General features: G+C 33.1%; 1 protein-coding gene across 2 annotated transcripts in view; it reads left to right on the top strand.

The window, feature by feature from the left end:
* The window catches only part of THEMIS (thymocyte selection associated), a 212,414-nt gene that overhangs the window by 74,877 nt on the left and 119,362 nt on the right, over positions 1 to 18,175 (top strand). For both annotated transcript variants that reach the window (XM_074187552.1, XM_074187551.1), the window contains exon 3: positions 6,355 to 6,813. In XM_074187552.1, the coding sequence (XP_074043653.1) occupies positions 6,355 to 6,813 (459 nt within the window). The remainder of the gene's footprint in view (positions 1 to 6,354; positions 6,814 to 18,175) is intronic.

Raw genomic sequence — 18,175 nt, 5'->3', positions numbered from 1 at the left:
TATAGCTACTGGAGGGTTCTCAGGTTTGTGTTGTGGCTTATAGGGAGAAACCTTGAATAGGTTTGGGCTCAGATCAAAGCTCCTGAAGTCAGAGATATGTCCCTTTCTTCCTCTCCCCACACACATACACACACTCTGCAGGACTAGAACTGAATATAAGAAAAAAACTGTTAAAATTTTTTTTTAAATGATCAGGCAAAAGGAGTAAGAATCCAACCATAGTTAGTTACTATGGGAATAGAGAAGACTGGGCTCATCTTCAGAGGAAACTCCTAAAGCAAAAAAAAAAAAAAATAGACTCTCCCAAAGTTTTCCAAAGGGTAACAACAAATGACTACCTGTTCATAAAGAATTCATAGAGCAACTCAAAAAAGACTTGAGGAAAAACTAAAAAAAGAAATTAAGTGCAATCCAAGAAAAATAAGAATACTATGAAAAGAAAGTAAATCAATTGGAAAAGGAGATCCAGAATCTTAGAGAAAAAAAATGATTCTTTGAAAATTAGAATGGAGCAAAAAGTCAGTGAAGTTATAAGAGATGAAGAAATAATTTAACAAAATAGAAGAGAAGTTGAAACACCTTACAAGTAAAACAACAGATTTGGAGAACAGATCAAGAAGAGAAAACAAGAATAATTAAACAATTACTAGAATAATTAATTAATTAAATTAAATAATTAAAATAATTAAAGAAAAATTGTTCTAAAGTGTTAGAGTAAGAGGGGGAAAATAGAAATTGAAAAAAATTTGCCAATCATCATTTGAAAGGGATCCTAGGAGGTAAACTTACAGGAATATCATAGCTAAATTCCATATTAAGAGCAACAAGAAAAAAATTTAAATATAATGGAACACAATTAGAATTACACAAGATCTAGCAACAGCTACTTTAAAAGACCCCAGGTCTTAGAACACAATATATCAAAGAACAAAAGAACTGGGGTTGTGGTCAAAAGCATCATACTTAGCAAAGTTAAGCATTATCCTCATTGAAAAAAAAGTCATTCAAAAATTGCCAGAATTTCAGTATTTTGTTGCAAAAAACCTAATAGAAATTTTGACATACAAGAACCAAAAGAAATGTAAGATAAACATCAGACTCCTTACAAGGAACTTAATAAGGACAAATTATTTATTATCTATATGTGGAAATGTAAACCATATAGAAATTGGGTAGTTCAAAGGAAAGATGAGGTTAGAGCTAAGTAGGATGGAATACTTAAAAAATAAAGTGATCTAGGAAAAGATTTTTGGGGGGTTTTTTTGCAAGGCAATGGGGTTAACTGACTTGTCCAAGGTCACATAGCTAGGTAATTATTAAGTGTCTGAGGTCCAATTTGAACTCAGGTCCTACTGACTTCAGGGCCAGTGCTCTATCCACTGCGCCACCTAGCTGCCCCTAGGAAAAGATTTTTAAAAAGTTACCATCTTGGGGTGGCTAGGTGGTGCAGTGGATAAAGCATGGGCCCTGGAGTCAGGAGTACCTGGGTTCAAATCTGGTCTCAGACACTTAATAATTACCTAGCTGTGTGGCCTTGGGCAAGCCACTTAACCCCATTGCCTTGCAAAAAAACCTAAAAAAAAAAGTTACCATCTTAGACTAATGAGTTGTGAAAAGAAAAATTGATACAGAGAAATTAGATGGGGAAGGAGAGATGGCATATAAAATGTCTGTATATATGGGTATATACATGTGTGTATTTGTGTATGTAAGTATGTATATAAGTATATATATATATACATCTATATCTATATCTATAGATGTATATATATATATATATATATATATATATATATATATATATGTGTGTATATATATATCCATGCTTAATTATAGCCATCCTGGGGGAACGATGGGGCGAATAAATAAACAGTACACAGCAGAAAAACCTACAAGGAAGCAATGATAGACAATTCTGAACACAAATATATAGACTTTCTTGAAATTTATTGGCTTATTATGAATATTCTCCATGTTTTGCTGTGCATATAACAATGTGTTTTTTTATTTTGTAAAATAAAAAAGGGAAAAAAAGAACAACTGCTAGTTAATCTATTAAGCAGGTGTTATTATCCATTTTCCATCAGCAGTTCTGCTTGTTTTCACTCTATGAAACATCAGCCTTCCTCCAGAATAAGCTGAAATCTCACCACTATGCCCAATGACTTAATTTTTGATACTCGTCACCTTCTGAACTTTCTCAGTTGACTCTCTCTGGGATTATCCAGATCTGAGGTCTAGAAGGTGGAGCAATAAACTTATCTCATAGCCTTCCATTATAGAGCTCTCAGATCTATGCATGCTCTCCATTTTCCATCAGCAGTTCTATTTGGTTTCCACTCCACAGAAGATCATGCTGATAGCTACCCTCTGATGGCCCCTCTTCTCTTTATAGCTTCTGTTTGCAAGTCATTCCTCAATAGATTGCAAAATCCTTGAGGCAGGGAATATCTTTCTCTTTCTTATTGTTCTCCCAGCACTGAATATGGTACCTGGTGTGTGGTACTTAAATTGAGTTGAATTGAATATGTGAAGATGATTTTTTTCATTTGGTGCCCAAGTGTAGGACTTTATGTTTATCTTTTTTTGAATTTCCTATGATTGGATTCAGTCCAGTGCGCTGGCCTGTCAAAATCTTTTGCAGTCCTGATTCACTCATCCAGTGCATTAGTTATCTCTCCAACCTTTGTGTCATCTACTTAACCCTGTTTACTTCAGTTTCCTCATCTGTAAAATGAACTGGAGGAGGAAATGACAAACTACACCATTATCTTTGCTAAGAACACCTCAAATAATATCACAAACTTTTAAAATTCAAGTTATTGATAAAAATGATATCTAGCACATGACTAAGACTATATTTTTGAGCTTCTCTACCTGAGATTTTCTGCCACATTGACACTGAACCTTAAGAATCCAGTCTCTTAAATCTGAATTAATCTACTAAAATTGATTAATCTGTACCTCACAAGTATTATTGAATAGTCTCCATGTCTTTATGTTCACTCATTAATCTGACAAATGGTCCTAGAGCTAGGTGACATTTCCCACTCAGTTCCAGGGGTAACCCCTGAGGAGTTGGAGGTGATTTTCTAATGCTATCAGTTGGAACCCCTACCAATGTAAAAGAGAAAGGAAGTGGTTAACCCTTCTCTGTCATCTCAATCTCAAGTGAAATCATCCCTTCTCCTAGGCTTTCTGATGGCATGTCTGGGGATTCCCCTTAAGATTATCAATTGGGATTTTTCAAGTAGCTTTTAGAAAAGGGTATTTACTAAGGTGGCACAGTAGGAATAGTTGCTTTGAAATATCCCAGAAAAATGTGTGACATTCTCCTCCAAGTATGTTCAGATTCCAGGGGGAAAAAAGACTAGTTTTGATATCACAGGTAGTAAAGAGTAACTCATAAAACAAAGAAAGGATCTGAGGTTAGCTTGACATGACTTGATCTTGTTGAAGTAATGCTAGCTCATTGTAATCACAGCTTGTCTATATAGAACTTTGGCAACAACCTCTTCAGGGGTCCATTCTACAATTTTCCCCCAAAACTCACTAGTCTATATTATTTTCTCCTTCCTTCCTTCCTTCTTCCTTTTTCTGGTTTTCTTTCTTTCTTTTTCTCTTTTTTTTCTTTCTTTCTTTCTACCTTCCTTCCTTTCTTCCTTTGTCTTCCTTCCTTCCATCCTTCCTTTCTTTCTTTCTTTCTTTCTTTCTTTCTTTCTTTCTTTCTTTCTTTCTTTCTTTCTTTCTTTCTTCCTTCCTTCCTTCCTTCCTTCCTTCCTTCCTTCCTTCCTTCCTTCCTTTCTTTCTTTCTTTCTTTCTTTCTTTCTTTCTTTCTTTCTTTCTTTCTCCCTCCCTTCCTTCTTTCCTTGCTTCCTTCCTCTCTCTCTCTCTCTCTGTCTCTTTCTTTTTTTGGAAAATAAGACTACAACTTGCCTTTCTCTAATCTTTTGGTTTTTTCCATTTTTCTATATTTTCCATTTTTCAATAAAAATAATAGTTAACATTTATATAACTTTTACTGTGCCAAGCACTGTGATAAGTGCTTTACAATTGTTGCTTAGTTTGATCCTCACAACAGTTCCAGGAGGTAGATATCATTATTTATTATCCCATTTTGCAGATGAAGACTCTGAGGCAGGTCACACAACAGGACTTCCTGACTCAAGGCCCGGTTTTTTATGTGCTGATTTAACAAGCTGCTTCTGATATCACTAACAGCAGTTCAGCTATCTTTATACTTGTTTTCTTCAGATCTCAGAGATGCTTTTATCTCAACAAGATGACTCTAACTCATCAAGGACAACTAACTTTTATCTTTATATCTTCTGTATACCCGAATATTCATAGAATTTTTTTGTTATATCAAAACAAATAGAAAGTAAAAAGACTCCCCCTAAAAAAAAAAGCTAGAAAGGTGATATAGTTAAATAAATTGAGACTATATGACTGCTATGGAATATTACAAGGGTACTGCAAGGCAGTGCACCAGATAGAATGCTGGGCTTGGGGCTAGGAAGACTCATCTTTGTGAACCCCAATTTAGCCTCAGACAAGTACTAACTGTGTGACCCTGGACAAGTCACTTAGCCTTGTTTACTTCAGTTTCTTCATCTCTAAAATGAGCTGAAGGAGGAAATGACAAGTCACTCCATTATCTTTGCCAAGAATACCTCAAATAGAAACACGAAGAGTTAGACATGACTGGAAAACAAGTGGAATATTATTTGTACCTTAATAAATGACAAATATGAGGAATTCAGAAAAACATGATAAGATTTTATGAACAATGTAGTATAAAGTAAATAGAATCAGGACAATAATTTACAAAATATAGTTACAATATGAGTAAAAATAGTAAAGTGATATCATCAGTGCAAATGTCAGTACTAATTAGGTCAAAGAAAAGATATAAGGAAATGTGTCTATCATTTTGTTGAATATTTGTGAACATTGGGAGTTGGAATAACAATTGATTGTTTATTTCTTGGTGATAAAGGAAGACACACAAGATCATAAGGAAGAAGGGACATTTAGAAATGGCTGTGATGTAATAATAATAAAAGACATACATAACTAGTATTATTTTTAAAAGCATAAAAACACTACCACCACCCCCACATATATCAGTCCATTTAATCTTCTAGAGGACCTTAGAAAGAGAATATTATGTGAGATGCTATTTTTGTTACTTTGATGTAAATCCTAAAAAAATAAAAAAATTTTTACGTGTTTTTTTCCCTTATTGATTAAAAATCCCATTTCTCCTCTGAAACAAAACCTTTCACATGAATTTTTTAAAAACAATTTTCAGTTGGAATGAAAAGAACCAGGGATTTCAAAAAAAATGACATTAAATAATGTCATTAGTGTCAATAATATCATTTAATGACATTAAAAACAAAAACACCAAACCTTAACAAATCTATACTTTTTAGTCCATCTGCTACCTTTAAGAGCCTGGAAGTAGAAGTTGCAACTTTATCCAATCCTTAAAGAAATGACCATGATATCCCACAGCTTAATTCTACAATTATATTAAGATGTTGAAATACCCACATCATCAAGTTCATCCTTGTATCTAACAAAAATTTTCTCAGTTATAATTTTAGACCATTTTTTCCTTGATTTGCCAAAAAACAGAGACCTTGCCTTATTGTCTGGAGGATGATGATTATTGTAAGGATAGAGAACAGTTCACATATAAATATTTTAACTCAATTTGACTTTTAAATTATTATAAAATATGTGATGCTAGGTAGAGTTTTTAGTAAACTGGTTTAGAGAACATTGGCAAAAAAAATGGTAAGTGTTAATGATAATTATCCTCATATTAGCACTTTAACTGAGCACTTTAACATTTTTATTTCCTTAAAAGTTTATAAACTGTAAACATTAAACACATTTCTCAGACAATTACAAAACCAGTAGCAACAAAATAAAAGAACAGTGGGGTGTTTAAACATGGGATACCTTTGGGAATTTATCCTAATTCATTACATTTTACATAACAAAGAAACAGTGGAGTAGAGATTATATAGAAAAGGAAAGTGAGGAAATGATTCTTCTCCAATAAGGGAAGATACATAACTAAAAGTTACAAAAAGAACTATTCAGAAACAGCTAATAATAAGGTCAAACATTTATATAACATTTTAAGTTTTGCAAAATGTTCTACAAATTTTATCTCATTTTATCCTTACTATTAATCTGGGAGGTCTTGAAGACAAAGTTCAATTAAAAAATAGATTCTAGTCTTCATTGGATCCATCTGTGAATTTACCCCATCTATTTTTATTTTGCATGCATTTCCTTGGTATGATTTGTCTTTAATTCACTCTTCTCTATTCTTAGGTCTTTTCAAGATTATGACTGATAAAATACCATATCATACGATGGGTGACATTGCAAGAGCAGTTTATATTGGCCCAAACCGGTTAAGTCACCCTTGCTTCTACCATCAAAAGGATATAAACTTGGGAAATCTCACCATCAGCCCTGGTGAGCCCATCATGCTTAACTCAATGGAAGAAATCAATGGGGAAATGATGGTGAACTGTGGCGTGGTAAGGGACAATCAGAATCATTCATTTAACATACCCTTGTCGCATGAAGGAGAGTTCTATGAGTGTGAAGATGAACATATGTACACCCTAAAAGAGATTGCAGAGTGGAAGATTCCAAAGAGCAGAAAACGGATTGTGAAATTTACAGATATTCCCAATAAGTGGAACTCTGTTTATCCACTCCCCAAGGATTTTAATGGTTTGCTTAGTCTCACACCCATCTATGAAATACAGGCTGTAATGAAATGTAAGTATTTGCTGAGGCTAATATCCTATGAACGTGGGCTCAGTGTACATCAGTATTACTAAGCAGTTTCTAGAATGAACTATAATTTAAAAAAGAATTGCAATAAAAAAACAATTCAAGTATTTATAAATATTAAACTTTGGAAAAGGTAGATATATAAGACTTGAATCTGCACTTATTGATTATTGTTTGGTGAAGGAATCATAATAATATGCAATATAAAGTAGATCTAGATAAATAGGAAAGCAAAATACAGAGTACCATGTTGAAGTAGAAAGTGGGAAAAAAGAATTTTAATTTGAGGCACTGGAGCAGGTATTATTTGGATTGTTTCTAGAAGGCAGGTTGGAATTCAAAAGATTGAAATGGGGCTGAAGAAGGTATTCACTGAAGTGAGAAACATTTTTTAGATTTCTCTTCATATCATTACATCATCTAACTCCATATGATTTTGCTTAAGCTTCCCCTATGCCTAAAATTCACTTCCTCCTCATCCCTACCTCTTGCAATTTCTGGTTTCCTTCAAAGATGTCTTACTTATATTAGTAATACTTCTTACTTACCAGTATCTTACCTAATATAGGTATTTTTCCTATATTAGGTAAGACTTTTCTAATTCTCTACATACTCAACTACTACCATGTCTCTTCCACCAAAATTATTTGTATTTGTTGTTGTTCAATTGTGTTTGACTCTTCATTTTCCCAATTGGGGTTTATTTGGCAGAGATCATTTCCTTATCCGGCTAATCTCATAGATGAGAAACTGAGGCAAACAGGGTTAATTGACTTGCCCAAGGTCACAAAGCTGGCAAATGTCTGAGACTGGATTTGAACTCATGAAGATGAGTTTTCCTGATTAGAGACCCAGCACTCTAACAGCTGTAACACCTAGCTTCCCAACTTAAAATTTATTTTGTATCAAGAGAATATTTTGCATTTGCACATATATGCACATTAGAATATAAAATTAGAATATGATTCCTTTGAGGACATGGGCTGTTTCATTTTGGTTTTATGTCCCTAGAAGCTCACATAGTCAATCAATTAAGTCAATAAACATTGGCAACGAAATCCTGACCTGAAATCAGGAAGATCTGAATCTAAGACTGACCTCAGTCACTTTCTAGATGTGTGACCCTGGGCAAGTCTCTTTTACCTCAGTTTACCACAATTTTTACATCATTAAAATGAGAATAATAATAATAACACATACTTCACAGAGCTGTTACTAGAATACACAGTATGCCAAAAGCAGGAGCCAACTAGAACTAGTTTCTTTATTTAATCAAAAACTTTTAACAAGATTGTTAGCACCTCAAAAATTGGAGAAAATGTGAATATACTGATTAAACCCAAAAGTATGGTTAGTTAACTTTTTCCCAGAGAGCCAGATATTAAAATTTTATCATTATACCCCTGCCTGAATATCTTAGTGACAATAAAAATATTTTACAAATCTTAACAGGCTATATAAACACATGTTATACATCCACTCTATGTCTGACAGTCACTGAGTTAAGACCCAATGATTTTAATATAAAAAATGAAACTACCCTCAGATTCAAGGTTGCATTCTCAAGAAACATAGTTCCTTGAAGACAGAAAGTGCTTAATAAAAGTTTCTTAACTGATTTATATCTAATTACACACATATCACAGTATTCCAACAATACTAGATTGGGCTTTGTTTCCTGAACAAAATCCCTTATTGTCCTGACTAAGGTTTAGTTCATTTCCCTACCTAGAATGCCTAACCCTTTACAATTCAACTTCAATCCATTTGTGAAATTCTCCTCAACTTTCAAGGTCTAACTCAAATAGTAAAGCTTTCCTGAAACTTTTCTTGATCTCTACAACTAGATGTACTCTCCCTCCTCTTATCTTCCATAGACTATAATGTACCTCTTAATAATAAGTGATTTTTATACTCACCTCATGATTTGTGCAATACTTTTATTTACCTTATCTCATTTGATTTTTATACTCATGTAAGGTAGATGCTACAGATATAATTACTTTCATTTTACAAATTGGGAAGCTGAAGCTCAGGGAGGTTAAGTGATTCAACTAATTTGGAACCTAGATCTTTCCTGCTCCTAAGTCCATATGGTACTTTAAGTACCATAATATGTTTCTATTTCTTGTACCTATTTATGTGGCTTTCAGAACTATTTTTATATTCATCCTTAAATTAATATATCATTGCTATTCAGTCACTTCAAACATGTTTAACTCATTGCGATCCCCATTTGGGGTTTTCTTGGCAAAGATACTGGACTTATTTGCCATTTCCTTCTCCTGCTCATTTTATGGATGAGGAACTGAGGCAAACAGAATTAAGTTTCTTGTCCAAGGTCACATAACTATTAAGACTCTGAAGTCAGATTTGAACTTAGGAAAATGAGTCTTTCTGACTTCAGACCTGGAATTCTATTCTAACCACTTGACCATGTAGCTGCCTCCAATAACATATAGTTTCTTTTAAAATCAAGACTACAACTTAGTCATCTTTTTTGTCTTCTGCAACCCTTAGCATATTTTCATGTATACAGTAGGTACAGAATTCCTATATTTATGTCTTCTATCTATCTTCAAGATTTCTAATGTTCTCATACTGGTATTGAGCCTTCTTGCCCTTGAAGAAAATATTCTGATGAAAGTTACCCTAAAATATTATTATTAGTTATAATTTTTTATAGGTTTTTGCAAGGCAAACAGGGTTAAGTGGCTTGCCCAAGGCCACACAGTTAGGTAATTATTAAGTGTCTGAGACCAGATTTGAACCCAGGTACTCCTGACTCCAGGGCCGGTGCTTTATCCACTATGCCACCTAGCCACCCCTTATTAGTTATAATTTCAAAGAAGTCAACTTAAAGGAGAATTGGATAGAGGAAACCTTGTTTGTCTTAAAGGAATAACTCTCTAAGTATAAATTCTTTTGGGACAAGCCTGTTGGTACTTTTAAAATTACCATTGCTATTTTATTCTTGCATAAGTTTGTTGATGATTTCTTGAATATTATTGAAAAAATTTTGAAAAATATAAAATAATTGGTGAGAACATTTTCTGGAGGTTTTAAACTGTGAGAGTGTCAAAAATGTTACATACCTACAATTATTCAGCTAGAATGGATGATACGAAATCTTTTTGAAAGGGGTTATATTTTAGGAAAGTATGAATTTGCCTCAGATAAAAACAGGATTTCATACAAGAGGTTATTATTTAACATTAGAGGATTCTGAAATTACAAGAAAATTTTGCCTAGTGTGGCCAAAGAATGAGGTAATTTCATTAACTGAGGGTTAACAGTGATAGAAAAGTTGAATTAGAAGATTCTTAAAAGTCAAGTAATCTAACTTATCATCTGATGCAAGGTTATCTCTTATGTCTTATTAAGAATATTAATAAAATAAATAATACACATCCCTGCTTTATTAATTGCAGAAGGAGCATAATCCAATCTTCCTTTGATTCAAGGTCTTGTAGAATAATAATTCAGGACATCAATTCACACTATATAGTAATGAAGGTATTGTGATGGTACAAGATATCATTCTAATTTCACTTAATTTAGGATTTTTTAAGGTCATGGCTCTAAAGAATCAAAGGTCTTTAAATCCCATTGAACCCAACCTCCTCATTTACAGTTGAAAAAAAGTGAGTTTTAGAGAATTTAAATGATTTGTCCATGATCACACAAACCAGCAAAAATCAAAGATAGGTTTTGAATTTAGGTCTTCTTAGTTCCAAGTTTTACATTATGCTACACTACCTCTCCAGCTAATTTATTTCTTTATTACATTTACCCCCCTTAAACCAAGGATTACAACTGAATTTGGACTCTTGTGGAAAATGTAAATTTCTTTCTTTGAGCACCTGGCAGGTTTTGGGCTTCAGCATTGTTCAGTAGTATTCAATAAATATTTATTTAACAAGAACTATGATCTAAGAAAGATACAAAAATGAACAACATATTGTTTTAACTCTCAAGGGACTAAAAATCCTGCAGAGGAGATAAGGTATGAATAGGACTGATTATTGTTCAAATTAAAACATGATAAATTTACAAGGTGATAGGAGCTCAAAGTAAGAGAAATATCAATAGAGGTAGAATTTGTGGAAGAAATAGCTTTTGAGATGAGCATTGAAGGTTGGGTAAGATTTCAACTAAATGAGTGGAGTAGTTAGGATATCCAAACATCAGAAATGGTGTCAAAAATTCAGTATATGTACAGTTTATTTTGTCTTCTGAATTCAAGGAGAATGGAGGGCATGAGGGGAAAGGTAGTGTTGCTCATTTGAAGTACCTGAGGAACAGAGATAACCTCACAGTTTTCCTCTACTCATCCTGAAATAGATGGAGAACTAAGTGAATTAGATGGAAACCTTTAACTAGCTGTGAATATTAAGTATGAGCTAAAATATAAGTTAATGGAGGACAATGGAATCTCAAGTATATTAACATAATTAGTACTTTAAACTAAATAACTAATGTTAGAGAACTACTTCAGTTCATTTCCTTATGTTATTATTTTTTGATCCAGTCTTATGATTTCATGCACATAGAGAATTCCCCATGTGGAAACTCTATTCACCTATATAAATCAACAACTTCCTTGAAATTTATAGTTTTAGAGAGCTGCCTGGGGGTAATAAGAGGTCTCTCAACTATATCATCATGTCTCCTACTTCAGATAATTTAGGTGGCATAAAAGTGAAAAATGGCCAAATTGATTCATGAAAAACAATTTCCTTGCACTGGATTCATGTGTCATTAAAGATTAAAAGGCAAAAAATCTCAACTTCATTAATTTGTGCAACCCTTAAGAAAGTATCCTTTTGAGACATGATTCCGTACTATTCATGGGCCCTGTGAGATCTGGGTACTTTAAGAGATAAGTCTTTATCCATGTAATAAGTTTGTTTTATGGCTTGTAACCTAAGACCTATGGGCATTGCCATCTACTCTAGTAATGAGCCCTTAGGACTTCTGGGCTTCCTATCTTTCTTGCTGCTGAAGTTTCCTTTATGCTTCATCTCTCCTGATTAGAGACTGAGCTTTTTTAAAAGTAGGAATTGTCTCAATTTTCCTGTTTGTATCTCCCAGTACTTGGCATAATGCTCAGTATATTGTAAATATTTAATAAATGTCTTTTCATTCATTTATGCCTTTCTCCCATTCTCACATTCAAAATTTCATTTCCAGAATTACATTAGCAATGTGATATATTTGCATAAAATAACAGTTTTGTGGAATCTCAATCTCTTATTCTTCCTTCCTCATCTCCCATTTGTGGCACCTAAATCCCCCTTTTTTGTTCTTTTTTTCTAACAAGTGTAGAAAGTCTCACTAGTCATGATCTTTCCTGTAGCATTAAAGTAGACATTGAGATTTACACTGATGGCTTTTAGAAATAATGAGTAATTCAATCTGCATCTCTTTAATCTCTAACCCATCTCTATAGATTGCATGTTCATTTCTTATTTACATGTGGTTATGGTTTTTATTCTCTGAAATATCTATTATATCCCTCCCTTTTTTTACTTTCATTGCCATTATTCTAGTATAAGACTTCATCATTACTATTAATATAGCTTTCTGAAAGGTATTCCCACCTTTTCTCTCTTTCCCTCCCTCCTCAAATGATTTTACACATTTCAATGATATTCATCTTTCACATTCATGTCTCTGTTATGTCCTAGAATATAAACTATTGATGGGCAATAACCATTTCAGTTTTGGCTCTATATCCACAATGCCTAGCACCCTGCTGGACATATAACTGGTACTTAATAAATGCTTATGAATTGATTAAATGATTGATGACACCAAACTTTATATGAACCCTTCTTCTCTAAAATCCAAATTCTTTTTGACAATCCAGGTCTACCATAAAGGGATAGACATCTATGTTTCTAGGCTTATGTTGAGTCATTTTCTCCCACATATTTTATGATGGAGTCAAACTGGATTCCTCTCTTTCCCTGTTTCCTTTCTTTATATCCCCCAGTTCCTAGCACATGATAGGCAATAATTAAATGCTTATAGACTGACTATCTAATTACCCGACTTGCAATGAGGCTAAAAATTGTGTGTTATTTAATTTTTATTTTTTTCACATGACCTAGTAAAAACTCTCTTCATATAATTAATAAAATTGTTCCAATTTGTAGACAGTGCGGTTGAATTTCTGGCCAATTCAACAGATTTTTTTTTTTTGCTACCAGTTCCTGACATTGCCAAAGAATGCCCCATTAACTATCCTCCACTGTGTGAGAGTGGTGAGTTAAAAATCATGTCAATTTTTACAGTTTTCACAAATCTAATGAAAGAAGAACAGAAGAAACATTTATCAGTTATCTACCATGTGCCTGCTACTTTGTTAAAGGTTTTGGAAATACTATATCACTTGATCTCATTTGAAAGATAGGAGGATTCTTTAGTTCAAAGGGAAAAAAATACTAGACTTGAAGACAAATAAGCTAGGTTCAGTTACTTACTATGCTACTTACTACCTACTTACTACATTTGAATTTGGTTGTGAATAAATATTTTAACTTTCTGGTTCTCAGAGATAAAATAAGAGCATCAGATTATATGACTTCTTCTTTATATCTGGGACCTAGTGTGAAAAATTCATGTTTACATTTGTAAGTGTTGAATGAAACTACATTATTTTTCTTTTTTTAAATTTTTTTTTATTTATTTAAGGCAATGGGGTTAAGTGATTTGCCCAAGGTTACACAGTTAGGCAATAATTAGGTGTCTGAGAACAGATTTGAACTCAGGTTCTCCTGACCTCAGGGCCTGTGCTCTATCCACTGTGCCACTTAGCTGCCCCAAAACGATGCTATTTTTGAACAGTCACCTAAATCTGGGTTATGGTTGATTCTTTCATCAAAGGAGTAGAGAATGAACCATACTTAAGTTAAAAATAATGAAAAAAGAAGATATAATGGGAAGAATATTTAGGATATGTTAAATGTATTCACCTTTCTCAAACTGAAATAAAACTAAAAAGATGAAGCTAGGAGAAACTAGAAGATGTAAGTTATTCATAAAAAAAAATTGAGACTAAGTGGATGTGTTCATGGGCAACTGCCCCATGAAATTCCATTGAAGAGGTAAAAGGAATCTAGAACTCAGCAATTATGAATGAGGCTGATGAATCAATATAAAAGGAGAAGTGAAATGTAACTGGTATGCTTGGCCAATAAAATTCACAGAGCAATTCAAAAATGGAGATGGATTTTATAAAACCAATTTTGAGTGGATAAGCATTGAAGAAATGTTAAAAAAAAGTGAACTCCACAAATATAAGTATTGGGAAAGACTTAAGGAAATGATTTATTTAAAAGCAGAAGGAACTGGAAGTCGAGAGCAACTACAGCACTTGAAGTATAAAGTTATAAAAGCACCTTAGGTAAAATAAAGTACAGGAAAATTCATTTCTTGACTTCAAGAATTAAAGGAGACAAATTCTTCCAGGATTTGTAGCCTAAAATTTTATGGGACTTTAGGGAAAAGATACTAGAATACTAAATGGGGATATACAGTTTAATCAAACCTTGAAGTCTTGGAGGAAAGACCAGGATGAGAAATAATTTTATTATTATAATCGTAAACTTGAAAACTTCAATCAGATTTTCAAACAACAAACTATCAAGAGATTTTAGAACTGGTATGATTTTTTTTTATTAAGGTCATTTTCAGATGCTACATTGGCTAAAAAAAAGTTCTCTTGACTCCTATATAAATCAAACAAGCTTCTTAAGATTCACACTGAGATCTTAAGGTGTTACAAAGGAATATTTGGAAATCTGAGATAGTTTGGTATACCTGAGGACTAAATGAAAAAATAAATGTCTAGCAATTGCTTGGGAAGGATTAATGTGAATAGAATATTTCAACAGATTTAAAAAGAAAAATGATGAAGTTAAAGGACTCTACTTTGTCAAGTGGAATTTTTAAGGCTAGAATCTGTTTTCAAAATGAGAAATTATAATGAAAACAACTTCTATTTATATTGCACTTTAAATATTTTTTGATGTTTGGAAAATACTTTATGTTCATTATCTTCTTTGACCATCACAGTAAACCTGTGGGGTAGTATTACAGATATTATTTTGCCCATTTTAAAGATGAGGAAACTGAAGTCCAAAAAAAGATAAAAGTGAGGAAGTTATCTGAGATAGGGCTTGAATTATAAGACACCAGGTCTAACTTTCTATCCAAAAATATTCTTATTGAACAGGAAAAAAATCCATAATTACCCTGACAGGAAATTTATGAAGTCTGAAATATGGTAAGAAGTTTTCATAGTTCATACAGGAAAAACATTTGTGGAAAAATCACTGTTGTGAATCTCTTCCTTGTTTGCAGTTGTTTTCTCATCCCCTCTTTCAGTCCAACATTTTGAAATTATAGGCAATTTAATTATTAGAGGCTAATGTATAGCTAAAAAGATCAATAGGTGACCCAAAAGAGGACCCAAAGATATTTTAGAATTGAGTTAAACTACCTCAAATTAAATGCTTTGAAGAATCTTATTTGTGAGTTAACCTTTTTTATTCTCCCTTGAGTCAATTACCTTTGTTTTTTACTAAAACCATCTCTTTTGCATATTTCACTGTTATCAATCTATGATCTCAATGAAATAATAGGTATACTTTCTACCCTCATATCCCAACTCACAGTTTATCATCCTATGTAATTTTTGTCCATATCCTCTCACTGATTCTGCACAAAAGCTCATGTCCTGAATGTATGCTTCATTCTTTGGATTTGTTCCTAGCACTTAATCAATATGTTTTGATTGATTGATTTTTGCATTTTGAATATACTAGTTAGTGTAGTATTTGGACTGTCCATCTATTAGCCTTTGCTCTTTCTTCTGGTTACACATTTCCCTAAAGATATCTTTTTATACTATTTCTTGCAAATACATGATTGCTCTAAGTATACTCTAGTCTATTTTTGCCACCCATGTATCTTTTTATTATCCTTCAGAGAAATTACAACTGTGATTTTACTGAGATTTAAGTCTTCCAAGACTTTCAGAGCAATAAAATCACAAAGAGAACATTTTTGCATGTACGGGTCATCCTGTAAAAAAGGCAAAAGTCAGCAGAGATTTAAATTTCACCCCTGATATTTACTATTTGAAATATTTACTAGTCTTACATCTGCCAGATCAAGATAATGGTACTTGAGTTGTTTTGAGAATTAAAAGAGAAGAATAAAGTTTATAAAACATTTTATGGACTATAAAGTGATATATAAATGTCAGTGATTATTCTTATGAAATTCCTGCTATTTTTTAATAAAAATTTTTATTTGTTTTTCCAACAACATGCAATGGTAGTTTTTACCAATGCAATTTATAATTTTTCTCCCTCCTCTCCTCCCCGTGACAGAAATCTGATATAGGCTTTACATTTTTAACCATGCTAAACATAAATTGATTCTGAACGTGTTGTGAGAGAAGCAGCAAATCCAGAAGGAAGAAAGAAAAGATCAGAGATAATAAAATGACACAATACATAAAAATTGAAAATAATAAGCTGGTCTTCATTTAAACTCCACAGTTTCTTCTCTGGATTCAGATGGTACTTTCCATCATAAGTCCTTTAAGATTGTCTTTGATTATTGTTTTGCTGAAATGAACAAGTTCATCAAGGTTGATCATCACCCCTTGTTGTTGGTAGTGTGTATAATGTTCTTCTGTTTCTGCTCATATCACTCAGCATCAATTCAAGCAAGTCTTTCCTTCTTGTTATTTTTTGGTGCTTTCTTCCTCCTCCCCAAAGGGAACAGCTGGAAGAATAAAAAACTACCTATAGCTAAGTTCAAACTCAAGAAAAGAATGCTAAGAACAACATGAAGATTTTTTTAAAAGCTATTTTTAGATAAAGACTGAAGCAATTATCCCCTTGTTTGGGGGAAGGTAATGTAATGTGAATTGTTGACCAAATGCAAACTTATGCATTTCTTATTTTTTCTCTTTTCCAAAAAGGGAAGTCATTTTCATATTAAAAACTGTGAAATAAGGATCTGATAGAGGGAATTGAAGCCCCCAAAAGATGAAAAGTTAGCAAGAAAGGACTTAGTTGCTTTGAATCTGCCTTAAAATTGAGTTCCAGAGTACTGAAAGATGTAGCCATGATCTCAGAACCATTAATGTAGCAGCTAGATGGTGCAGTGGCTAGCCCTAAAGTCAGGAGGACCTGAGTTCAAATGTGAGTTCAGACTAATTATTTGAAATTGGGCAAATCACTCAACTCTGATTGACTCACATCCAGTTTATCTCCAATCATGTCTCTCACCACTACTGGGAAATGAAAATTAAATGAAAGTAGATTTCAGTGCAATATAACAAATACTTCATAACCAACTGGTTATAAACTATGACAAAGCTGCCTTGTGAAAAACTATGAGGTTCATAGACTCCTAACTAAATCTTGGATAGATTTCAGGGGGTCCAATGACTTGGATGAAAAAAAAAGTTATATCTGGGGGCAGCTAGGTGGTGCAGTGAATAGAGCATCGGCCCTGGAGTCAGGAGTACCTGAGTTCAAATCTGGCCTCAGACACTTACTAAATTACCTACTTGTGTGGCTTGTGGCTTGCCCAAAGCCACTTAACCCCATTGCCTTGCCAAAAAAAAAAAAATGTTACATCCTTAGGAACTTCTTAACAGCCTTAGAACAAGTTTGTACAATTTATTTTCTTTGCAATTCAGTTTTTTTGTTTCATTTTATGCATCTCAAAAATTATTCTAAGAAGAGGTAAATAGGCTTCATTAGACTGCCAAAGCAGTCAATGACACAAAAATGCCTGAATTAAACATATTTAAGGAGAAGTCAGATGATCATTTGATAGGAAGTCATTTTGACTAACCATAGTATGCTTGGTCCTTCTATCTTTCATTATCTCTGGAAGTTTGTCCCATGTTCAAGTTCAAGGTTTCCATGTATCTATCCATCTCATGCTCTGCCTTTTTACTTTTTTGCCTTTAATCTTCCCTAATATCAGAGTCTCTTCCAGTGAGTTCTGTTTCATCCTGTGACCAAAGTATTTAAAGCTCAGGTTCAGTATTTGACCTTCCAGTGAATAGTCTGAAATGATTTCTTCATGTATAGGCTGATTAGTGGTTTGACAGAAGATTAGATAACTTCTGAGGCAATATAATTCAAGTACAAAGAACACTGGAGATTAATTCAATTCTTCAATTCTCCAATTTTTAGTTGTGTGGATTTGGGCAAAGTACTTTGCTTCTCTGAGTTTCTTCATCTACAAAATAAAGGTAATATTTATTGATTTTTAAAGAGTTTAAAGAGTTATTAGGAGGATCAGATAA

Source organism: Macrotis lagotis, chromosome 5 (assembly GCF_037893015.1).
Source record: "Macrotis lagotis isolate mMagLag1 chromosome 5, bilby.v1.9.chrom.fasta, whole genome shotgun sequence".
Lineage (NCBI taxonomy): Eukaryota > Metazoa > Chordata > Mammalia > Peramelemorphia > Peramelidae > Macrotis > Macrotis lagotis.
This window is presented reverse-complemented; position numbering and strand designations above follow the sequence as displayed.